The sequence below is a fragment of the Chiloscyllium plagiosum genome, chromosome 25 (genome assembly GCF_004010195.1).
Source record: "Chiloscyllium plagiosum isolate BGI_BamShark_2017 chromosome 25, ASM401019v2, whole genome shotgun sequence".
In the NCBI taxonomy this organism is placed as follows: domain Eukaryota; kingdom Metazoa; phylum Chordata; class Chondrichthyes; order Orectolobiformes; family Hemiscylliidae; genus Chiloscyllium; species Chiloscyllium plagiosum.
In genome coordinates, this window is record NC_057734.1 from 25,335,431 (window position 1) to 25,362,046 (window position 26,616).

Here is a 26,616-nt window from a genome sequence, read left to right on the forward strand (position 1 = left end):
TGGACCGAAGGGTCTGTTTCCATGCTGTACATCCCTATGACTCTATGACAAGGAGAAAAAGTGGAAGCACAAGAAATTCAAATATGAGATCATACTGAACTTACATTTGTGTAAACTGATGTAAATATTTGTTCTTTTTGTCCTGTATTCATTGCAGGTTACAGTTCCACTGATATTACTGCAGCGAAGGCCTTTTTGTTCATTCAGTAAAAGGATGTGGACTTCGCTATTTGGACCATTGCCCATCACTAACTGACCTTGAGAAGATGATGTTGAGCTGTCTTGTTGAACTGCTGGAGTCCATTTGGTATCATTACAACAACAATGCTGTTAACAGGGGATTTTGGCACAGCAATAGTGAAGGAACGGAAGGTGGTGAGTTTCAGCATTCCTAGCCTCTGACTTAGTCCAGTTCAGTTTCTGATCAATGTTGAAACCCAGCATTTGGCAATGGTGTTTTTAATGAAGGTAGTGTTACTGAATATTAAAGGCAATGGGTTAAATTCTCTCTTGTTGGAAATGGTCATTGCCTGGTGCAAATGTCATTTGCCAGTGCAAACTTGGGTACTGTCCAGGAGGTGCGGCATGTGAGCATGGACTGCTTCTGATCAGTCTTGAATAAGAGTGAATATTGTGCGAACAATTATCATCAAACATCCCCATGTCTGACCTTATGAAGAAGCGAAGATCATTGATGATGTGGCTGAATATTTTTGGGCCAAGGACACTATCCTGAGGAACTCCTGCAATGGTATCCTGTAGTTGAGATTACTGAACTCTAACAACCACAAACATCTTCCTTCAGACTAGGTATGAGGCCACCAAAATGGAGAGCTTCCACCCAATTCCTGGTGACTGCAGTTTTGCCAGGGCTCTTTGAGACCATGCTCTGTCAAATATGACCTGGATTTCACGGGACATTACTGTCACCTCACCTCTGAAATTAAAATCTTCTCTATTTGTTTGAACTAAGTTTGTAATGAGATCTGTAATTTAGTGGCACTGGTGGAATCCAAAGTAAGCATCTGCGAGCGAGTTATTGCGAAGGCAATCATGTTTGCTAGTACTGTTGGTGACTCCATTCTATCAGTTCACTGATGATCAAGACTAGAATGATGGGTCAGTAAATGTGAGAGTCGTCCTACTTTTTGTGGACTGGTTATGGCTGGACAATTGTCCACTTTGTCACAAAGAAAGGCAGTTTTGTAGCTGTACTGAAACAGCTTAGCTCGGAGCAACCACAGTCTTTAATGCTTTTGCCAGAATATATCAGGATAAATTTGAATATTGACTGGAAGTGGGATATTCCAAAGTGGATGATCCACCTCAGTCTCTCTGGAGGTCCGTGGCATCACAGATGCCGGTCTTCAGCCAATTCCACATGATATCAAGAAATGGCTGAAGACACTTGATACAGCAAAGGCTATGGGTCCTGATATATTCTGGCAAAAGCACTAAAGCCAGAATGCAATAAATTTGCCAAAGCACTACATGGAAGCATGATCAAATACATCAAGCCACATAAGGAGACATCAAGGCAGGTGGCCAGACGTTTAGAAGAAGACAATAGATTTTAAGGAACATCTTAAAAGTGGAAAGTGATGCAAGAGGCAGAATGAATTCAGGAGAAAATGTAGATTTTAAAGACACTTTTCAGCTTGGGGAGAACAAATGATACAACTAGACAGACAGGAATTTGAAAGGGAATTTCAAAATCAAAGCCAAGAAGGCAGAATAGTCTGCCACAGGTCAGTAAGAGGAGGGAAGGACTTGACAGTATTAGTACTAGAAGAGCCAAGGATAAAAGCAGAGACACTGGCCTGCGGAAGGTTCCAGTAGCAGAGAAAATCAAGCTGATGCAGATATTTGAAATCGAAGGTTTAAATATTGTTGCACGAAGGGATAGGGAGTAATTGAGGAATTAGGCAAAATAGCAAGGATGCAGTCTGCACAATTTTGAATGTGCTGGAGTTTATGCAAATGGAGCTAGAGATGAGTGCATAATAAATGTGTGGAAGTAAAAACAAGCATGCAGCATGACTTCATAAACTGTAACGCAATACCAGACCATCATGCTGCTCTCTCATGAAGGAGAGAGAGACAGTGACAGAGAAAGACAGACAGAGACAGGGAGAGACACGACGGGTGATGGTTTAAGTTAAGAAGGAGAATTCTTCATGGTGACCTCAGCAACTGCAGGAATTGAACCCACACTGTCGTCATCAGTCTGCGTCACAAAGCGACCCACAGTGGAACAGACTTGTTAACACACTGAGAACGAGGTCTGGACTCCAAGTCCAACAAAGAGCATCAAGGCTGTGTATATTGATCATATCACCTGGAATAGGGATACAAGGATTGGGCACAAAAATTCTGACTTATACCATCGCTTCAGGCCTTGCCAGCATTGGGATTATTAAGAATATGTATATATTCCATATTGATTTATTTTATTGCCACATGTACCAAAGTACAATGAAAAGCTGTACAGGCAGATCATAGTAAGCAAGGAAGCACAGAAAATAAAATTCAGACATAGGCAAACAGTTTACATTGCACAGGGTGTATGAGAGAGCAAGATTAGCATTATTTGAGGCTAGAGAGTCCAGTCAATTGTCTCTTAAGTACTAGGAAGATGATGTCCTTGGTCTTACTGGTGTGTTCAGGCTTCTGTATCTACCCGATGGAAGAGATTGAAGGAGATCATTACAGGGGTGGAATAGCCCACCGTCAATCAATATTCAAATTTACAATGCTGCCTGGAACATAACCAAACTATAAATTCAAGCTAACTTTCCCTGGTCAAAGGATTAGATTAGATTATTTACAGATTAGATTACTTACAGTGTGGAAACAGGCCCTTTGGCCCAACAAGTCCACACCAACCCTCCCGAAGCGCAACCCACCCAGGCCCACTCCCCCACATTTATCCCTTCACCTAACACTACGGACAATTTAACACTGCCAATTCACCTAACCCGCACATTTTTGGACTGTGGGAGGAAACCGGAGCACCCGGAGGAAACCCGCGCAGACACGGGGAGAATGTGCAAACTCCACACAGTCAGTCGCCTGAGGCGGGAATTGAACCCGGGTCTCTGGCGCTGTGACGCAGCAGTGCCTCCCACTACGCACAACAACGTAACATATTTGTGTAATGCATTTAATGCAATAAAATTGCCAAAGCACTACATGGAAGCACGATCAAATACATCAAGCCACAGAAGGAGATATCAAGGCAGGTGGCTCGAAGTTTAGTGCAAGAGGATAGGTTTTAAGGAACATCTTAAAGCAAAAAGCAACGCAAGAGGCAGAATGGATTCAGGAGAGAATGTAGATTTTTAAAGACAGTTTTGAACATAGGGAGAACAAGAATAGGAAGGGTGTTTGATGATATTGATAGCCTTTCCATGGCAGCAAGCCTTGTAAATGGAGTTCATGGATGGAAGGTTGGCTCCTGTGATGGCCTGGGTTACCACCATCTGTAGTTTCCTACGATTCTAGACAGAACAGTTGCCATTCTAGGCCGTTACGCACCCGACCAGCATGCTTTCAATTGTGAATGTGGAGAAATTGGTGAGGGTCCTTATGGACATGCCTCCTTAAGGTGAGCTACATCATAAATTCTATCTTACTTATAGCTAAGTAATAGCACACGTAACAAAGCTCTTCCAACTGAAGTATCTGCAGATGCATCTTGCTTATGATTCAACTGAACGAGCATTTTCAAAGTAAAGGGAGGGGAAAAGACAGAAAGAAATGGGGTCTGGCACTCATTCAGGAAAACTTTCCACAGCCAAGCGATGTCCCTGATAATAATTAGATCAGGGTAATTCTGCAGAATTGTATGACCTTGACTTTCAGCCAAGATCTAAGTGTGAAAAGACATCTGAAAGGTCAATCAAAATGACATTTCAAATCACAGTACTGCATACCATGTTATTCAACATTAGTGTGCAAATAGGTTTCATAGTTATAGCTATGGTAACAAATAATCAACTCCAAACTCCAGATTCAGTGTATTGCAATATCTCAGTACATCTGGTACTCATATGTCAGCGCCATGAATTTTGCCATAAACAGAAGAATGTTATTGGGAGCAGAGGTACATCATTTGGCCCTTCGAACCTGCTTGACCATTATGATTATGGCTGATCTTCTACCTCAACTTCATCTTATCACATTATCCCTATATCTGCTAATGCACCCCCCCCCCCATGATAAATTAACATCTACATTAAATTAGAAGGCAAGGGGACTACATACAAACTGAGCAAATGTTTCTATTTGAAACTTCATGCAACTAAGTTTTAATTCAGCATTCTATGAAAGTTTAAAGACACAGTTAGATAAGTATATGAATAGGAAAGGTTTGGAGGGATATGGGCCAGGAGCAGGCAGCTGAGACTAGTTTAGTCTTTCCTTAAACACAAGTTTGTCAAACACATCTGTTAGAGGCAATAAAGTCAGTTTCCCAGCTAACAATCTAAATTTAGCTGTCAGCTTGGTGTGACACGTATTCCAGAATCAAACTCTCATCCAAAAAAAGCTCAAGCTTTAATTAAAAAGTGTTATTTTCTTCACTTAGATTGAAATAGCACTTGTGTTAAATACTGGTATTAAAATTATATCTGTTAAACCATATGTCAAGTTTTTCAAATTCCATAGAGAGTTTTTATGTAGTCTGTGATGTATCTCTAAAACCAAAACTGGTATTTACAATCATAAACATGCTGCACTCCCCACTTCTTTATCCAAATCAGTCTTGACAATCATGTTTGAAATGGTCAGAGTTGTCAATCATACTTAGGGATATTAAGTGAGCAAGAAGCCTAGTCATGAGCTAGGAAAGAGAAAACAATTTACTACCATCAAACTGAACAAGATTGGAACACTTAAACAGGGAAGAGAGGAACATTATTATTATTAATTGGGACAGCCCATTCACCTCAGGTTCTTACCTGTTAGTCAATTTGGATATGGTGAGCAACTGTCATGTTTTGCATGGTTTAATTCTGAGTTGCAATTAAACAATAATAAGCTAGGAGATGTCAGTACACTCCTGAGTTTAAGCGAATCATTGGATTCGGAAAGAATTAGAAGCTTAAAAAGTGCTTAGCAGGTTTGTCAAGCAGCCTGACAGTCACAATCAAAAATCAAACTATACAATGTCACAGAGAACACCATCCATGAAGTCTATGGTATAAGGTCAAACATGGGCAAGGGTTCCTCCTATTGAATTCCACATACCAGGTCCCATCAGCTGATGAATCAGTCAGTACTTCTCCATGTTGACAATAACTTGGAGGAAGCACTGAGGGTGTCAAAGGAGCAAAATATATGGGGGACATCAATGTTGATTATCAAGAGTAGTTTGGCAGCATCAGTACTGAGCAAGCTGGTCAGGTTCTAAAGGACATGACTGTTAGACCGGATCTGCAGCAGTGGATGAGAGAACCAATAAGACAGAAAAACATTCTCCCAAATCTGCCTGTCACAGATGTATCTGCCCATGACAATACTGGTAGGAGTGAACAGCATAGAGCCCTAAATGGAACTGATTCTGAATAGATTTACCAACTCACAACCAGGCATCCATGGGTTATGTGGAGCATCAGCAGCAGCTGAATTATACTTCAACTCAATCTGCAACCTCAGCACACACAGTACAAAAGACAAGCCTGAAGCATTTGCCATAGCCTTTGGCCAGAAATGCCGAGTGGTTGATCCATCTTGGCCTCTGCAAGATATTCCAAGCAAAGATATCAGTCTTCAGCCAATTCAATTCACTCCAAATGATGTCAAGAAGTGGCTGAAGGCACTGGATACTGCAAAGACTATGGGCCCTGACAACATTTCAGCATCAGTACTGAAAATCTGCACTGTAGACACTGGCATCTACTCAATGTAGAAAATCGCTCAGGTATGTCTTGCACTCAAATTCAACCCAGAACAAATTCAACCCAGCCAATTATCACCTCATCACTTGACTCTCAGTCATTGGTAAAGTGATGGAAAGGGTCATCAACAATCTATCACACACCACTTCCTGAGCAATAATCTCCTCACTGGCAAATCCAAACTAGTATTATTCAGCTCCCAATCTCATTACAGTTCTGGTCCAAACGCAGACAAAAGCACTGAATTGCAGAGGGTAAGAATGACAGCACTTCACATCAAATCCACATTTGACAAAGAGCAGCATCAAGGAATCCTAACAAAATTAAAATCAACGGGAATCAGGGAGAAAACACGTACTGGTTAGAGTCACATCCAACAAAAAGGATTAAGATGCAGCTGTTAGAGATCAGTCATTTCAGCTCCAGGACTTCTCTTCAGGAATTCCTCAGGGTAATGCCCTCGGCCTAACTATCTTCAGATGCTTCATCAATATCCTTCCTTCCATCACAAGATCAAAACTGGGGATGCTCACCAGTTCCACAAATGCAGAAAGACCTGGAATGATACCCAGGTTGGGATGACATTAACTGAAATGTCATATAAGTGCCAAGCAATGACCCTCCAATAAGAGCATCTAAACATTGCCCCTTCACATTCAAAGGCATTACCGTTTTTGAATCCGCGACTAATATCAAGAGATTAATATTGGCCAGGAACTAATCTAGAATAGGTATTTAAATAATGTGGCTACAAGAGCAGGTCAGAGGCTAGGTATACTGTAGCAAATAACTCATCTCCTGACTACTTAAAGCTTGCCCACCAGCTACAAGTCACAAGTCAGGAAGGTGATGGAATACTCCTCATTTACCTGAATGAATGCAACTGTAAAACACTCAAGAAGCTTGATTTCATTAAGGATAAAATAGCCTGCTTGACTGGAAACACACCCTCAAATAATCATTCTCTTCACCACTGGCGTACAACAGCAGAAGTATGTACCATCTACAAGATACACTGCAGAAATTAACCAAGGGTCCTTAGAAGGACCTTTCAAACCACAACCATCACGAAGGACAAGGAAGCAGTATCTGCAAGGACCTCTTCAAACCACTCAGCATCCTGACTTGGAAGTATATTATTGTGGCTTCAGTGTTATTGAATCAGAATTCTGGTTCAGAAAAGGATTCAGGAACACTTGAAGGTACCATGTGAGCGGTTTTTAAAAAAGTCTAAAAACAGAATGCTATATGAACAGCTCAGAGACATTAAAAACTGGGCAATGTCTCCAAACTGGTCAAACCATGAACCAGGATATTATTGAAAGTGTTAAAAGGGAACAGGGTTCTGAGAAGTGCTGCAACACGGAAACTCAAGAGGTGAAAGTTGTTATTGAATAGGAGTCCTAGCATGTGGAACTGTTAGGTATGTAGTGCTACACTTGCATGAGAAGTGATGCAAGTGCTTGTGGTTGTGCAAGACATATTTTTGTCATATCAACTATTTAAAGTGAAACTTAAGTTTTTAGTTGAAAATTTGCTTGCCTATTAATTCACATGTAATTTGTGTTGGTTCTGGTTTGTGTTAAAATAAAAAGCTACAAGTGAAGTCTACTGCAAATTTATTTGAGTCGCGACTCCTTTGGTTATTTTCCTCTATGGTATCCCCACGGATGTCACAATAATAAGCCTTCTGTTGTTAAACCCCATCTTTTCCATTCAGTTTCTCATTAGTTATAATAGAGGAAAAAACTAATCTCTAACCTCATTTTGGGAGTTATAGTCCATAGCTGTGACTTACCCAGAAATAACAAATAAATGAGAGAAGACCAATATCCACATGGACCTGAGGAACCTGGTTTCAAGTTCCATGCTTGAAGAAAATGAGTTGTAGGAGAAAACTTCTAAAGTAAATTACTTATTAATTTTCCTTCCTCAGAGTAGTCTTAGAATGTTTGTTGGGTTATATATAAAGGCACTGGCTGATGACAGTTTAAAAAATAAATGATGCAATGTGTAGACTAAATGACACTGCAGTTGTTGAGAGATTAATATCTTAACAACTGGAAAGGTTGGTTTTATTGCAAGATCCTAGTTCCTGAACAATTACTTTTTTCATCTATTATTGAGATTAATCAGTAATTTGAGCTGATTAATAAAGTGACACAATTTTTTCGATCTTTCATGTCTGGTACATGATCTGTTCCTGTTTTACGTTTCAATGATACATGAGGCGATGCACACAATGTAAATGGAACATCAGACAACATTAAAAAAACCCATACATCCCTTCTAATGATAAAACTAAATGACCACTCTTTGCAAAGAATCAATCATCTACACTTAGTTTCCTCAAGTTAGAAGTACCTGAAACAACAGTGCAGGACACTTGATAAACGATGGTAGAAGTAATTGCTGTCAAACGCAAAAGAATTGATCAGACCATGGACAACGCAAAACAAACAACAGTCAGGGATAGTATCTTCTGCATTCTCACAGAAATTTCCTGGGTGAAGAGCAGATAGTGAGCTTGGAACATAGAGGGAACTTAAGAGTAGAAAGAAAATAAAGAGCATATTTGGACATAGGTACCCTGAAGCAGATCTTCCCATGTCCACTTGTATTGACAATTTCTCAAACTGGGAGAAAGTGAGGACTGCAGATGCTGGAGATCAGAGCTTAAAAATGTGTTGCTGGAAAAGCACAGCAGGTCAGGCAGCATCTCAAACTGATTAGGAAATAAGGTTCCCCTTTTACGTCAAACCATTCCAAAGAGTAATGGCAAGTTACAATATAGAACAATCCCACAGTATAATTAATAGGTTTAAGAGTTTCTTTTGCTGGATCAAAATGCTCACTGCCTTGTTGTTTACGTAAAACAAAAAATTTAATCATTCTCTTACAACTCAATATCAGCAGACATCCCACCACATCGTAATGCCTCCATGACAAGTGAAAGGCATGGCATTAAAATTACTTATCTTTCAGATGTGCTCCTTCCTCTTCCTTACCCTCAAAACTTTATGAAAGATTAAAAAGCAGCCTGCAATGGAAAGTAGGCAGTGGAAAACAGAGGGAATTGTAATAAAATATGAAAGGATGCTAGTTGCAAACAGAAGCGGTTTGCTTTAAATAATGAAAAACAATGATATATTTGAAACAAATTAACTGGAGGGTAAAACGTTTGCCCAAGTGGCTTCTATTGCGATATCTTTACAATGAATGCAGTATCCAATAGAGACAAGTTTTTACTGATTATTTTGATAGTAATGTCAAGATACAAATAATATTTGGGTCACATCCACTCTAAGAAAATTATTAAGTTAGAATATGCAAAATAGATTCCTTCATTCATGGTGCAGAATGATAAATAGTTTATAAGTGTCACTCTCACTCAGGTAAATACTAGAAGTGCAGTAGTACAAACTTGCAAAAATGGCAAAACATAACTCAAGATTTGTAAACAAATAAAAAAAAAGACACAATTGGCAAACGTCTGTGAACGTAGCAATAAATAAACCCGAAGTACTATTCATAATAGATTTTTCACATCATTCTCATGCATATTATCATCATCTTATATTCACTCATTCAACATTGCAGTCCAGAGGAAAAACTCAGCATAACGGAAAATATAAACACATACAGAGCAAAAATAAAATTGTCACTGGTCATACAGATTACCTAAGTGCAAACCTGCAACAAAACAACATTCGCAAAGATTGGTGAAATGGTTGGCGCTTCTGATTAGGACAGCATATTGTGATTCTATATGAGCTTGGGGAGAAAGATGTAAATTTGGCTTCTGATGCACTTTTAAATTGATCTTGTGCATTTCAGATTCTCAGGTAAAATAACACGCCTTAAAATGAATTAGATTACTCAAACTTGTGCTTTTGATATTTTCATCCGCGTCATGTAAATTCATGGTAATGATTGACAGCATCCTTCCTACCAACCTGACGTGAACAAAATAATTTGATGGTTAAGAAGAGAACCCAAAAAACTTGCTGTCAGAAATCATTTAAGTTCAAAGCAAAAAAGGATGCAGTATTATTTTGCAAAAATAAGTCAAATAAAAACTCAATCAAAGCCATGTTGACTATCCCTAATCAGTTCTTGCTTTTCCAAATACTTGCAAATCCTATTCCTCAGGATTCCTTCCAACAACTTGCCCACCACTGACGTCAGGCTCACAGAGGTCTATAGTTCTCTGTTTATTTCTGAACACCTTTCTTAAATAATGCAACTAACTCAAACATTACATCCAGATCTTGAAAGTTCATTTACCTCTTCAGATTACTAACACTACCTACCAGTCACAACATAACAAACTGCAGAGTACACTACAATTTCCAAACTATATCAACTTATGGGTTGAAGGTAGCCAAATGTGTCCTCACATGATGGAAAGGAGAATTGGACTGACACACAGAGTTGGAAGATTTTAAGGGTACAGGTAGTCTCAGAGATACGGCAGTATTGGGATCAAAAGCTATTTAGGAACATTGTAAACAATAGTGCAGGTTGGCAAGGTTTAGAATGATGGAAAATCTGAACATGCTCAGTTATAGAATATTAACAGCTGAATTTTGAGGAAAATGGGGATTTGTAGGGGCTAAGGTATTAATGGAATAAGATCTAGAATTTTTTTAAAAATAGCATGGATCGTGGCTCAGTTGCTGGCTAATGCATGATTGATAACTGGGAACGGAGGAGTTGCAGCTTTGATGGGACATAATTTGATGTAGAATTACATGTTGCAGGCACCACGAACATGTAGAATGTTGTTACTGAGGGTCATATGAAAATAAGGACCAACAGAGGGCGCAAAATAGAGTCTTCCTATGATTAGATTCCCTACAGTGTGGAAAGAGACCCTTCGGCCCTACCAGTCCACCCCGACCCTCCGAAGAGTAACCCACCCAGACCCATTTCCCTCTGATTAATGCACCTAGCACAATGGGCAATTTAGCATGGCCAATTCACCAGACCTGCACATCTTTAGATTGTGGGAGGAAACCAGAGCACCCGGAGGAAACTCATGCAGACACGGGGAGAATGCGCAAACTCCACACAGACAGTTGCCAGAGGCTGGAATCGAACCTGGCATCCTGGTGCTGTGAGGCAGCAGTGCTAACCAGAGCTACCATGCCGCCCTATGTACCAGGAGGAGAGTAGGAAAGCCATTACTGGTGATACAACAGAACAAGTAGGACAACTAATACACCATCTCAACCAGCAGGAAATAGTGGCAGCTCCTTCAGTTAAATCAGTTCAACTGTGACAGAAAACTCTAGGGCTAAAAGAGAGACTCCTTTGAATTGAACGCTGGCTTGAACTGGAGTGGTTTGTTGAGTTTAATTTGGTTCATGGAACAGAAGCGGATTTTGACATGGAATTGGGGTCTCATCTAATTAGCTTCAGTAACTAGGAAACTAGTAAAATATCAACAGTAATGAGATTACCACAACCCATTGCATGTTGAAAATGTCTGAAACTGAGAGGAAAAAAATTAAATCTACCGAGATAAAAACAAAATAAAATATTCTGGCAGCACTTTGAAGTTGGGAATGTAATAAAATACTACCTTGGATTTCAATCAGGAATATAAAACTATCTAAAGCATGATAGTTTTAGATCGTAAGCTGAGACCATTGCAAGATCAGCATGGATTGTGACAAAATACAGTGTTATGTCCATAGCATATCACTTTTGTTTTTGTTATGGTAAATACAGAATCAGTCATGCATAAATTCTTTCAAGATCTTGGTCTGATCAAGCTCTGGAACCTTTTCCATTCAAATAGCATCCTGAATTCACTATTACAAAAACTATGGCTTCAATGTAATCTAATTTCAAGCTCACCCACAGAAAACTCTTACACCCATCTGATAAACAACACTCTAAAAACCAGAGACAGTGTGATTCTTGCAGGCATCAAGGATATATTAGTATTTCACTTATTTTAATTTTCCACTTGCTTGCTTTCTTCATTGCTACTATCCAGTGACATTTGAAAGTCCCATGCAATCAGGGGAGAAATATTTGATTTTCTTCTTTCATTAACTCCTCTTCAGAGGAGTTCAAACATTCATGTTGAGGAGAGTATAAGAAGAAAAATGGAAAACAAAGTAAAGCTCAAAGAGTCATGGAGTCATACAGCACAGAAACACAGCCTTTGGTCCAACTAGTCCATGCCAACCATAATTTCAAACTAAATTAGTCCCAGCTGCCTGCACTTGGCTCATATCCTTCAAAACATTTCTTATTCATACAACTATCCAAATGTCTTTTCAACATTATAAGTATATATACATACACCACTTCCTCTGGAAGTTCATTCCAAACACAAACCATTGTCTATGCAAAAACGTTGTGCCCATACCTTTTTTTCCAAATCTTTCACCTCTCACCTTAAAATATGCACCTTAGTCTTGAAATCCTGAATGCTAGGGAAAAGACACCGGTCATTCACCTTATCTATACCCCTCGTGATTTTATCAACTTCCATAACGTCACCTCTCAAGCTCCTACACTGCAATGAAAGTCCCAGCCTATCCAGTCTCTCCTTATAACCCAAACCCTCCACTGCCAGCAACATCCAGGTAAATCTTTTCTGAACCCTCTCCAGCTTAACAATATCTTTGCTCTAACAGGGCGACAAGAATGGAGCACAGTGCTCCAGAAGAGACCGCGCCAACTCAATATAAAATTACGATTGTTTTTCAAGCTACAAGTTTTACAGTTGCGTCTTATTGCAGAAGATGTAATCGCTGTTACATTCTACATGCCAAAGAATAACAGAGGTTAGTGCAAAACTGCTAGTGGTATTTATTACTTTGCGTTGATCCATTTATAGTTGTTAAATCTATTACATAGATAAGAGCCATAGCCAAAGTCTGACAAGATGCTTGTTTATTCTACAACTTTTTTTTAAGTCAAGAACTTAAGTGTGGCCATGTGGTAGTTTGACTATGTTGAAAATCCAGGCATCAAGATTATCTGGAACCCTTAGGTTCACTATAGATCTGGCTGTGCAAAATCAACTCCTGCTCATTGGGCGAAAGGGCTTGCTACAGTAATGGATTTTGTCAATGGTCATGAGGCAATACTCAAAGTGAAAGAATAATAGAATTATAGACCCACTAATTTATATAGCATTGAAGGAAGCCATTCAGTCCATCTTGACCATGCCAACCCAAAGACACCCAGATGCCCTTTCTCATCCCATCTGCCTCCACAAAGTTCTGTAGATTACAACACCAAGGTGTAGATCCAGGTGCTTTTTTAAAAAAAAAGTTTAGGGTCTCTGCCACCACCCAACTCAGGCAGAGAATTCCAGACATCCATCATCCTCTGCTTCAAAACATTTTTCCTTACGACCCCTTTAATCCTTCTGCCATTTCACTTGAATCTATGACCTCTTATTTTTAAAAACTCTTCGACATAGGAAATAGGTTCCTTCTGTCTGTGCTCTCTCTACCCCTCACAACCTTGTATACCTCAATCATGTCACTCCTCAGAATTCACTGTTCCAAGGAAGAGAACCCAACCTCTCCATTCTGCTCATAGCCATAGTTCTCTAGCAACATTCTATTAACCTGCCTTCCAAAACTGATCTGGCCTCTTTAACTCATTAGGAGGCGAGTTTGGAAAAAGTGCTACGTTACAAATACATTTTTATATTTTTTTGGAATGATAAACACAGAAGACATTTTGATTAATTGTGCCTGTGTCAGTTCTTTGACAGTCCCCATTCTGTTGCTCTTTCTTCATCACCGTGCAAATATTTCCTTTGTAAATACATATTCAACGTTCTTCTGAAAATTGTGGTTGAATCTGTTTCCACCATCCTTTCAGGCAGTGCATTTCTGGTCATAACAATGCAGATCATTTAGACCTCATTTGGATCAACAAAAAATTCTGAAAGCTTGCCCGCACTAATTATTCATACTGAAAGCCTAAATCAAAACAAATCACCCAGCAGAATTACTGTCAACAGTTAGTGGCAACACCCATGAGACATAGGTTCAAGTCCCACCTGCTCCAGAGTGTGTAACAACCTCTTTGGACAGATTGAATTCAAGTTTTTTTTAAAGAACACATTGCAGCTTAGCGGTTTCCACAATTACAGAAAATCACACCATGTTTAAAACGTGGTTCATGTTGGAATAAAAAACTGCACCAAATGCATGTGTACTTCAAAAGCCCTTTAAAGCTATTTTCTGAATTCTTCTATTTCCTTATTTGGATATTCTGGAGTAATTTTTGCCTGAGAGAGAAAGGACAAGAAACATATTAGTCCTGCCATAGATTTAAGGCTCTTAAATAAACAAACAGTCTCAGTAAATTAAATGCATTCAACTTTTAGGGATTTGATTAAACTGTGACTTGAATCACTCCCCATTATTCTCACTTTATGGCATTGTGCAACAATAACTGCCACCCGAGCTTCCTTTGCAGTCCACCTACAAATTAAAATATAATTAAAATAAGCGACCTGACATTATAAAGAAGCATGCAGTCAGCTTCCATTTACATGCAAACATTATCCAGCTTTATCACTCCTGCCTCCTTCATCAGCCCCAAGGCTGTTGCTACTATCTCTAACTGGTTGCCAAAATGAGTCAAAGTTTCCTTGAGTTTTTCATTAGCAAAAGCAAAGCTGTAGCCACACACCCTAAACTTCAGCAAATAACCTTGGCTGCCAATTCTGTTAAGTACTGAAGGAGTGTTGCGATATTGTTAGAGGTGCCATCATTCGAATGAGATGTTGAAGAAACATCCTATATGTCCCTTCAAAAGGATGTAATAAACGAGACCACAGCACTTTTTTCAAGCAGGGAGTGAGTATAAGCTCCATACATTCCTGGTAAAACCATTATCTCACCACAAAGGGCAAAACTAATTTGTATGTCTCGTGTTGATTAAAAATTATTTTGAAAAGCTTGGGTCAGCTTGTTTTGCTGTTCGTAAGCAGGAAAGTTGAAAGGGCACGGAAAGTTAATCACTTGCAGACAACCTGTATACCACTACGTCAAAAATAACATCACACACAGATATGTCTTCTGAACTTTAAAGAAAACACTTAAGTGATGATTTATGCATTCATACCCTTGTAAAACAGAACCCACACAATATGCTTTCCTTCATCATCACAGAGAAAAAAATTACAAATGAACTCCAAAGCCACAGGTCACAATTTTTAGTTTGCATGAAATAAAACACTCAAGCATAATTCTTGAAATGACACAAGGTCATTTTGTTCCAACATTTCTACACTGGAGTGTTACATGAGCACAGACAGCCTTGACATGTGTAACAGCTGGTCAATGACAAAAAATTACGGTAGAACACTACGAACCAAATGCCAAACAGAGAGAGACTGCAACAAGTAACACTACGCAAAATTAAGACTAACATTTGGAGTCGTAATCAGTGTTCAGTCACTCAGTTAGAGTTTAACCCTTAAACTACCTCCTGCAAAAACTTAGACAATATGAAATATTCAACACATTCTATCTATTTTCACAACACAACGATCAGAATTGTTTAGATTCCCTACAGTGTGGAAACAGGCCCTTCAGCCCAACAAGTCCACACCGACCCTCCGAAAAGTAACCTACCCGAACCCCTTTTCCCTCTAACTAATGCACCCAACACTATAGGCAATTTAGCATCGCCAATTCACCTAACCTACACATCTTTGGACTGTGGGAGGAAGCCGGAACACCCGCAGACACGGGGAGAATGCCAAACTCTACACAGTCACCCGAGGTTGGGATCGAACCTGGGACCCTGGTGCTGTGAGGCAGCAGTGCTAACCACTGAGCCACCGTGCCGCCCCAAAAGTAGCAGTTTTCCAAAATGTGAAAAAACGTTAATTTTTATTTGACCTTTTACAGATGGAAAGTAATCAATACTTCAATTTTAATTTAACAACTTCACTCTGCACGGTCTTTTAGAGGGACACAACACTTGGCAGCAATACTAAAGTCTAATGTTGACTTAGCTTGTTAAGCTGAGCAGATTTTGGCCAGTTTTCCATTTTATAACAAAATATTTCTCTGCCTTCCCAACTCGCTTCAAACTGGAGTACGTTATTTGGGATTTGTGACATATGCCTGACGTCCAGTGTCCCAATCCCAGTGGAAGCTCAAGACTAAAACTGAGGCTTCAGTGTGCAACTCTGAGGTTAATTCCATGTTGTAAACCAATTTGAATTCTAGCCCTGATGACGATAGACACAGCAATTCTTATGTATCACAGCGCAAAGAAATTTTTCACTACATTTGTATTGTTAGAATGACAGACAAAAGGGTTATACACAACAATATATCTATCCACAGACAATCCTGCAAAACTAGAACTCCCAACAAGAGAGCATGACATGCTATAACAACATGGTAAAACAACAGCCACATGGTATGGGGCCCTATGAAACTTTGCTATTTTCAAATGAACTCCCTGACAAAACAAAATTCAATACAATCATCATTACTATTAAACACTTCTTTTTAAAAAAAAAGAGTCAATTAGAGTCAAGTAGGATCAGTCTTCCAAATGAGGTTCATTATCTCATCTTACCATATCCTAAATCAATTCACACTAAGCTACTAAAGGTTTCCCCAGTCGAGTCAGTACAGGTAAAACAGAAGAAAATCAATGAATGCTTTACTCTTGCATTTTCAAGGACACATGTAGATAGAATCAAGTTCAATGCTTATGCAAATTCCTCAATTGGATTATGGTATATAATATCTGACCTGGCTTCCTGCTGCCCATGTAAGCAGAATGAACTCAGAATGGTAATCTAACCTTAGCAAGGATGCAAACTGACAGTGGACTTCAGATAAAAAAAAAACTTTAGCTCGCAAAGCTGTTATTTCTTCATTGCTTCTTCAACATACTATTTGGTGGTTAACATTCTCTTTGTCTTTTATAGCTGGCATTATATTAAAGTTAATTTATCTAAGAACTGTGACTCAATGACATTATTTATAGGGTCAGTTTTAGTTTGAGCAACACCTCGAAATACATTTCCATCAGGTTGCTAAACTGAGGTCAACTCATCAAAATTTCTTTCAACTGAATACCAGGAAGACTTGAGTTTTCACTTCTGGCCTGCATCATGCACTCTCTTCTGATGCCACTGATTTTATGTTTTTCCACAGCAACCTGCCGAAGCAGAATCAGGTTGTGTGGGAAATCTATTCTACCCCAACTCAACGTCAAACCCAACACACCATCCATCACCAAGGCAGCAATATTACTGTCTCTGCCGGAGTCTAATCTTCTGTAAACACTAAATTCTTTATCCATAAATCTGATAGATTGGCCAGCAGCTCTGCAATGCACAATAAAAATGCCATCTCCAATTAATTAATTCTCTCAACTATGGGTCAATTGGGATTGATGAGGATGCAATGTACTGTTGCTACTCCATGAACAGAAGCAAGTCCCTGTAATTACTTTGGTAGATATGATGGAGAAAAGCATACAGTCAAATAACGCAAGATGACACCTATTCAGTGGACACCAACACATGGAAATTGTAGTAAGATGACTAATTAAAGTAGAAAACTAATCCAAAACTGAATTTTACAGCATAGGAGCAGGCCCTTCAGCCCATTATGCTATGCCGAACCTGACGCCAAATGAAACTAATCCTGATTTTGGGTTCATGTTGCACTACATGTGACCCCCACCACACTGTTCTGTATCTGTAAAATGTTCCTTACTGTCCTGCTTTGACACCATCACCTTGATAAATTGTGATGATCTCTCTACCTAATTAGTTTGTATTACTTATTACTTCTGTTAGACCCCCTCTGCATGTGACTCTTATACCTATCATGTTATTCCAGTCAAATAAAAACCAAAAGAACTGCAGATGATGTCAATCAGGGGCGAGGGCTGCTGGAGGGGTTTAGCAGTAACCCTATTGCTGGTTAGTTTTCACAGATTCTACCAGACCTACAGGCTTTTCCAGCAGCTTCTGTTTTTGTTCCATGTTATTCCAGTCATTTGGTTTGTCTCCACCACCAACTTATCTTTAATTGTTTGTAATTATCTCTACGCCTCATTTAATCGGATTATAAATCATCCCTTTGATCGTTATTCAGTTATTGACACTTCACTCACACCATCTAACACCCTTGGTCACCTGCAGAGACTTATTATTCAATACTCCATTCACACCATTTGTACAATCTTTTGATCTCTGTGTCCTTGATCTCTCTGGCCATAAATTCTGTGTTCTGTTCCCTCTCACTTCAGCTGACAAAGGGGCTTTGCTCCAAAATAAACCTGTGGACTATAACCTGGTATTGTGTGATTTGTGACTTTGTCCACCCCAATCCAACACTCCACATCATATTTCTAACAAACAGCCAAAAAAGATCCTCATTCATGAGGTAGACATGAAAAAGAAAACATAGGGACAAAAAACGCATTGAGTAGGCATGATGGGAGATTTATCACCAATATAGACCACTATTGGAACAGCTAACAAGAAGTTCTAGGCTGCTTACTGCTACACAGTGCACGCTAGCCTGGAAAAACTGGAGTGTCAGGGACTCTGTGTGTGTGCTTGTAGTATCTACACTTCTCAAGAAGTGCAAGAGAAGCTATAAGATTCACTATATTGGTCCCAGTCACAGACCCTATTCTAACATTAAACAATAAACAGGTGTAAGCATTAATTTATCATGGAACTGCATTCTGTCTATTATTTTAAAAAATGATGTCACAATAAATACAGAAAATAACATAATCAAAAGCATGCTTAGCAATATAATGCAGCAGAGAACTGGAAGAGACACTAACCTCCCACATTTTTGTTCAACTTGAGTTCAGCATCATCAGATGACTAGGAATCTTGCATTGATTGTACATTATCACCCTAAGTTAAACATATTTGAACTGCCTCAGAATACAAACAGCTTCAGATGACCAAATGGTAGCTGACATATGAAATTAACATTTGTGTGCTCTTTGTGTAATGATGCTATTATTGGACAAGTCAGATTACAGATTGAAATCTGAATTGATAGATCATACTTTGATTTTTTTTTGGCTTTAACAAGGGGGTCTTTCACTGAAACACAAACACGTAATGTTGTCGAGAATAATAAAATAGAAGCTCAATACACAGAAGAAAAAATAAAATATGACAAACCAAACTGTTTATACATAATACATTAAAGATATCAAAACACACAAAAACAATTTTAAAATTTTCCTAATAGCATTCCATTATAATTCACTATCCTACATAAGGCTTGGTTTAGATGTGGTTTCAATTGCTGGTCATGAGAATCTGTTAGCTTCTTTCGTGATTTGTCATATAACTGAGCTTAAACTTTCTCAACTTTGAAAACATCTCCAGGCACTACTGGTCTGGAACTTTTAAACCAAACTCCCTACAGTGAGGTGACCTATTTTTAACAATTCTAAACTATCTCTTCCCTTTCTCAGGTGTAACTGCTTGACACATCTAGTTTCAGCCAAGAACTGCCCCAACCTGAAACGAAAAATCCATTTTCAATATTATGGGTACATTGCATAAGCCCCAAAAAATTGCAGAATCTTCTAGCTGAAAGCTTGATACATTTTACTATGTCTACTTTGCTCACTCAAGCTCACCCAATATTAATCTCAGGACATCTCTCTTGCATACTGAATTTTTAAAAGTCACCATGGTGACAAAAGTGCTTACAATTAATCATTAAATCCCAAGGGACACATGTAAACCTATGTGCTACTCCTTCAAATTCAAAACTCTAAACTCAAAAATAAAATCAAATTATATATATATAAAAAAAACTCACACCTTGAATCACAAGGTCCAACAATAAACCAAGTTTTAATTTTAAGTTCTTTGATTGGATGTAGACACTATTGGCAGGGCCACCATTTGTTTCCTAACCCTACTTGCCTTTGTGAAAGTAGTGATGAGCTGTCTTCTTGAACTGCTGCAGTCCATGTAGTGTAGGTACACTCACAGTGCTTTTAGGAAAGGAGCTCCAAGATTCCAAACCATTAACAGTGAAGGATGGGCAATACTTTTCGAACTCAGGATGGTGTGCCACTTCGAGGGAAACTTAGAGATAATGGCATTCCCCTGCATCTGCTGAACTTGTCTTTCTAAGTAATTGAAATTATAGGTTTCGAAGTTGCTGTTCTCACGGCAGCAGCAGAAGTTCTGCACAGGCTCCAAAGGAGGAAAGTCAGCCATATTTTGTCAGGAATACTATTCAATAATCATTCAATTAGAGCCAGTGATGCTACTCTAGTGAAATAAGGTGAAAAAAATCATCAACATTCACACATGAAGATCTGCCTCTTCAGCTAAATACTGAGAGCACCAGGTATGGAAATATACTCTCAACAGCAGATGACACTTTTAGTGAATGTGCAAAAAAAAAACAAATATAAAGTAATTCTCAATAATTAATGGACTCCCCATGGTTTGGCTCACATTAATTCATAGAATAGAGTACTTTTCAATGGCAGGAATATTACACCAAGCAATGTGCAATGCATTATTTTAATAGTCATTTCTGTCCCTTTCAGTTTAAATGATAACAGGTTAAAGTCGATCACTGTCTCATCAAAAAAAAATTGTTCTGAGCTGCAAGCTGAAACTAAAGCACACTTTTCAATCTGATCAACAGCTAGAAAAATGTGCTCTTTTCCAAAGGAATGGAGAGTATAAATATGGGTCCACGTATAGTTACATAGTAAATTGCAAAGGAAGGACAAGTGAACACAGGTTCAAATTGTTCACAAGGAATTCCTCTTTGCAGATTGATTTAATGAAAGGATAAATAACTGAAGCATTTAAAAATGTAAGTTATGAGTGGACTTCGATGGATTGATTTTGATGATCCAAATTACATACGGATACAGAGTGCAACATGTTAATAAACTATTTTGCCCAAGCAGTATAGTTATTTATACCTCAAATAACATTAATTCCAACTTGTAACAGTTTATTTTCTTTTACACACACAAGTAAAAAGATTTTTTTCCCTTTCACAAAGCTGTGCAGACAGCAGAAATCCCTTACTTCAAGGCATGGCAACAATAAGGACCTATGGCAATTACCATGTGTGCTATGACAATTATAAATCATTTTACTCATCTACTTGAAAAAGTAGTAGGTCTCGATTAGAATTTATTTTTCAATCAATTGTCCACTTTGGATACTTTTACTCACTTTGATTATATTTGGTTACTTTTTCCATGTTTTAGCACAGTAAAGTACTGACAAGATCAGTTGAACTATGCCAAAGAAAACATTTGTCTCAGTGACCCTTAATACTGGGAGGATCGAGACATGTAAAATGTCTTCTGGAACGATTCCTGAGGGAACAGGGAAATTTGGACAACTTTCAGAGAAGTTGACATGTTTACAATTTAGAAGCACTAATGTGTGCTCGCCTCAGAGGATACACATTGTGAGAATGTAAACTCACTTACATGTTATATACTTTGATTGAAACTTGTAACACCCAGGGGAGTATTCCTCCTGTCCTAGAACAGATTGTGTGACTGCACGTTTACAGGAAGTTGCTAGTGTGTTGCCAAAGCACAGATCATCACAAATTGTGACCACCAAGCAACAATGAAACCACATCTAAAACACTCCAGAGCTGCCCTCTGCCTTTCAACCAGGCAGCCAAAGTGACTGATGCCTTGTCTGTGCCAAAACGGTTTGCATCCATCCTGGAATCTGACCTCTGTCTACCACTATAAACAACCAGAAGTATGGAGTTAAAGTTAGCAACAGCATCAATGAGTCCTCCATCATAGATAGGTCTCACGTTAATACTAATTCAAATGCCTGACATAACTACCAACTAAATCCCTACACTCTGCTTCCTGATTATTAGATGCTGTCCGAAGTTCTAAAGACAGATCAGTGACTCATCCACGTAATAAACGAGTCATTGAGACTGGGAGGTCTGGTGCCCAAGCCCTGCTTTTACTGTACAGGATTGCGGCAGCGGAACCAGTCAGTAGGACTCTTGCCTCAGAGTCTAAAGGGTATGCTTGCTGGTCCAACTCTTAGGATTCGAGCACCTAACCTGGGTTGGTATTCTAGTTCAACACTGGGGAGTGCTGTGTTGTTGAAGATTCAAATCTCTGAATTCCAACAAACATGTTACATATTATTGGAAATTAATAATCCTAAGTATAACTCAGCAGTATTGGAAAAATCCCCATCTTAAATCCACAGAATGTGACACCCTTTCATCAAAATGGATTAAAGATTTACACCACTCTATAAACAGCACCATATGAGAGTAATGCTTAGTCTAACCAGCAATCAGGAAAGAAATGAGTACTCTAAAGAATGCAATTCAACAAAAAAAAATTAAAATTTGACAGGAGCAATTTCTGTGTACACATAGATTATGCCTCAGAACAAGGATGATAGTTGCTTATGACAGGAACATGTGTGATGAATCTTTCAATGTGAGGTCTATTTATGTTATAGCTCCCACATGGATCAGGCCAACCAGGAAACTCTCCTGCTTTCATTGCTTGCTACAAGCATATTGGAGGAACTTACAGATTGATACCCAACCAGTTTCCCATGTCATGACACAGCAACAGTCCTGAGCTGGGACTTGAACCTGAAGTTTGTAGCCTGGTGGTACCATGCCACAACACTTCCACTCGGGTAATATTTCAATATTCAGGAGAGTAGTCATAAGCAACATGTCACCTATCATCTAAACTGATTAACAAGAAAGGGAAGCTTATGTGAGGAGAGTGCCAAGTGCAATTTCCTCTCCCTTTTTGTAGCCATTCAGATTATAATCTGTCTTCCTGTTTTGCTCTCAAAGTTGATAACCTCACATTTAGCCAAATTATATTGCATCTACCATTCATTTGCCCACTCACTCGGCTTGTCCAAATCACACTGAACCATCTCTGCATATTCGTCACAGCTCACCCTGCTACCCAGCTTTGTCATCTACAATTCAGAGATATTACATTTCGTTCCCTCATCTAATTTATATTCCAAATAGCTGTGGTCCTAGTACTGATCCCTGCGATACGACACTAGTCACTGCCTACTTGGAAGGATGGAGGGAGGGAAGGAGTATGAATGAGTGAGTGAGTGAGTGAACCAATTTTATTAAATATCCATCTCAATATACTACCCCAATATTAACCTTTTATGTAGGTCTGTTTGACAGCCTCTGCAAGTCCAAATAAAACACACCCTCATCAAGTTTACCAGTTACATCCTCGAAGAATTCCAGTAGATTTGCCAAGCATGATTTCATTTTTGTAATAGCATGCTCATTCTAACCCACTGTTTTCCACTTTCCCCACTACTAACATCAGGCTGACCTGTCTACAGTTCCTGGTTTTCTATCTACTTTTTAAAAATAAATTGTCATCCAATCAATTTTAAATTAATGCCTTAGATTCAGAAACCCAATATAAACTCATCAAAGTCATGCACAAATGTAAAATGAAGGAGGAAGAGACAACTGTTTGAAGCAGAAGCAAAGGGGATAAAATGTATCAGGTAAGATTTTTTTAAACAGGGATTTAAAATAGTGCTAGACAAAATAGAGTCATAGAGTCAAAGAGATGTACAGCATGGAAACAGACGCTTCAGTCCAATCCGTCCATGCCGACTAGATATCCCAAACCAATCTAGTCCCACCTGCCAGCACCCGGCCCATATCCCTCCAAACCCTTCAAAAATAGGCAACAGAAGCACTATGAAATTTGTTGAAATTGCAATGCAATAATTTAAAAGGATATACAAGGGACTAGAACACAACACATTCAGTGTGGGAAATCACTCTGGAATATCAATCAAAGTAAGCAGAAAGCAAACTGTACAGCTCAAAAAGCTATAAATCATACTTAAAATGTACAAAACACTGGCCAAGTAATTCCTTAAGCATGGATCTATTCTAATCACTATTATAAGGGCAATAATTAAACTCTGAAGGCAATGCACAGAAAAGCAACAAAGAGATGCACAGCATCAATGAATTAGCTACAATGATAGGTGACAATTTGCATTTGTATGGCATTTTTGACAAAGTAAAAAAATCCCAAGTCAATTCACAGGAGCCTTATTAAAGAAAAAATTACATTAAAGTATGTAAGGAGTTATTACAACATATAACCAAAAGCTTGATGAAAGAATTAAATTTTAAGGAGAACAGAGAGTTGGGTAACAGCACTTCAATGAAGAAATTATAGCTGCAAATGCCCTTTGCAATGAAGGCATAGCCAACAGTGGAATGATGAAAATAGGGAAAATAATGTAGAAAGGAACTCAGAAGCTCCTGTACCATTCAAGATCGAAGACAGTTAGAGTGGCGAACTCGGCCCGGACAATCACAAAAGGCAACCTCCCAGCTATAGAACCCACCTACCAGGCCCGCTGTCAAGGAAAGGCTTCCGGCACTCTCAGAGATCCATCCCACCCTGGCAATGTTTATCTACAATCTCTACCATCAGGGAGAAGGTACAGAAGCCTGAACACACGCACCAGCTGGTTTAAAACAGTTTCAACCCTACTGTTGTTAGAATACTGAATGGACTCACAAACTCTTAACTTTCATCTGCACCTGTGTTTTTTGGTTTTTGCTGCTGTTTACCTATTACTTACTTATCTTTGCTACTTAACTCTGATCTGCCTGTATTGCTCACAAGACAAAGCTTTTCAGTGTGCCTCGGTGCACGTGACAATAAATTCAATTCAATTCAATTTTATAAAGCCAGTATGAAAATTCAGAATATATTCAAACTAAGAGAAAATACTTGAGACTCCCAACTAAAAGCCAAAGATTCAAGCAACCATTCATTTAAAAGGTACAGTAGTGATAGGAAAGCTATAGGTTCTCTCTGAAGGGATAAGCTAAAATCCAAACTTACTCACTTATAACAGTCGACTGCCATGCTAAGGAATGGAACTCAGTGTAATGAGGTAAATTACGTTTATGTCCTACCATTGCATGATACTGTCTACACTCAGCATTTTGGCATCACAATGTGAGTACATATTTTCAATGTGGAGGAGCCTTACATAAGGAGTCATAAGGATTCTCTTATAAAACAAAAAATACTCAGACACTAAATTGACTAATGTTATTTGACCGTTTCAAAATGACTTAAAATTGTAAGAATTATTTTTTGAGTTAATAACTGTAAATTATCATAAAACAGCATTTAAGTTGTGCTTTAAGTATTCAACCAATCTCGTTCTCTAAGCTGAGGAATAAACAATAAATTGAAGAGATGGAAACAATTAACAGAAGATTGCTTCAAAGCCATCTGCTAACAATAACCAGATGGTAATTTAAATGATGCAATGATGAGCTGAGCCTGATAAATTAATGAGAACTGGAACATAACTGATGGTTGGATAAAAAAAACTCCATAAAGTAGATCTCCATGAAATGACTGTACAGAAGGAATTAATATGCAGAATATTCAGCCAAACTGTTCTATAATCAGTACTTATGCACCTCAAATGCTCCTTCCACCATTTCTCATCAATTTGGCATATTCTATACTTTTTTCTGTCTTGGTTATCTAACATTCCCTTAAATGCATCGTGTTTTATCAATTCTGTATTATGTACACCAATACTATAACAGCTATAATCGTTTTGAGCAAGGCACCTTTCCAACCTGAATAAATTTAGTTTATAAACCCAATCTCACTGAGCAGCACAAATCAACAGCGTTTGTCAAGAAAAACATTTCATCAAAGAATTGGAAGACATTCAGACATAACTTTGTGTTCCTGTCATTTTTTTTCTTAACTAGAAGCCACAATGTGCTGACATTTGTGGACCTTGTTTCCCCAACCTCAGAATGTTCCAAAATGTTTAACAGCCAATTAATTCCTTATGCAAATGTAGTCACTCTTTTATGAGGAAAACACAGCAGCCAATTTGCTGACAGAAAGTTCCAACCAAAACCAAAGTTATAGCAACTATAGAATCTGCTTTGGTGATGTCAATTGAAAAATGAATATTGTTCAGGACAAAGCAGAGAAATGAGGGTTTCTGCAGCACAGTGGCAATCTTTCTATCCCTGAACCAGGAGGCCTGGGTTCAAGTCCAACCGGCCCAAAAGTGTGCACTAGCATTTCTGAGCATTTGATGAGAAAAGATCTACATCTTCTGCTGTGAAAACAAACAAATGTGCTGCACCCCCTCGAAATAGTGCAGGGGGATCTTTTACATCCATCTGAGAGGACAGGTTGGGATTCGGGACAATCATTTAACTAATCAGTTGTACAATACTTTCTTCTTGGGATGAAGGTAACAATTTTTAATTTCCCATATGTGCAGTATATTAACTTGATCATTCAGGTACCTGCGCAATATTATCAATAAGCTAATCAAAATCTTTGTACAAAATCACTTCAGTGACACTGCTACTTAAGTTTCACAAATGACTTAATTTAAGAATTCAACATCAATGTTAAAAATAACAAACAGAATAAATTCAACCTCATTAATGTCCCAGTAAGGAACATCATACAATGCAATCTCAAGCAAGGTTTTTCCCTCTAAGTTGAATCCAGTGACCCTTCTTCAGAAATGACTGTAGCTGGGAAAAGGTTGATGTATATGTTAAAGAAAAGATGGGGAGAGTGGTGGAGTAAACAATAGGTGGAGATGGAGCCCAGAGAGAGAGAGAAAAAGCCAGGCATA

At 38.6% G+C, this 26,616-nt stretch overlaps 1 protein-coding gene across 13 annotated transcripts in view; it reads right to left on the reverse strand.

Moving 5' to 3' along the window:
• Nucleotides 1-26,616, reverse strand: part of LOC122562672 (lysine-specific demethylase 2B) — a 218,332-nt gene that overhangs the window by 145,166 nt on the left and 46,550 nt on the right. The window contains exon 1 of one of the 13 annotated variants that reach the window (XM_043715724.1): nt 105-261. The exons of the other annotated variants lie outside the window; for them this stretch is intronic. Within the exon in view, the coding sequence (XP_043571659.1) occupies nt 105-246 (142 nt within the window). The 5' untranslated portion in view covers nt 247-261. Of the gene's footprint in view, nt 1-104; nt 262-26,616 lie in introns of those variants that run through there. 13 annotated transcript variants of the gene reach the window in all.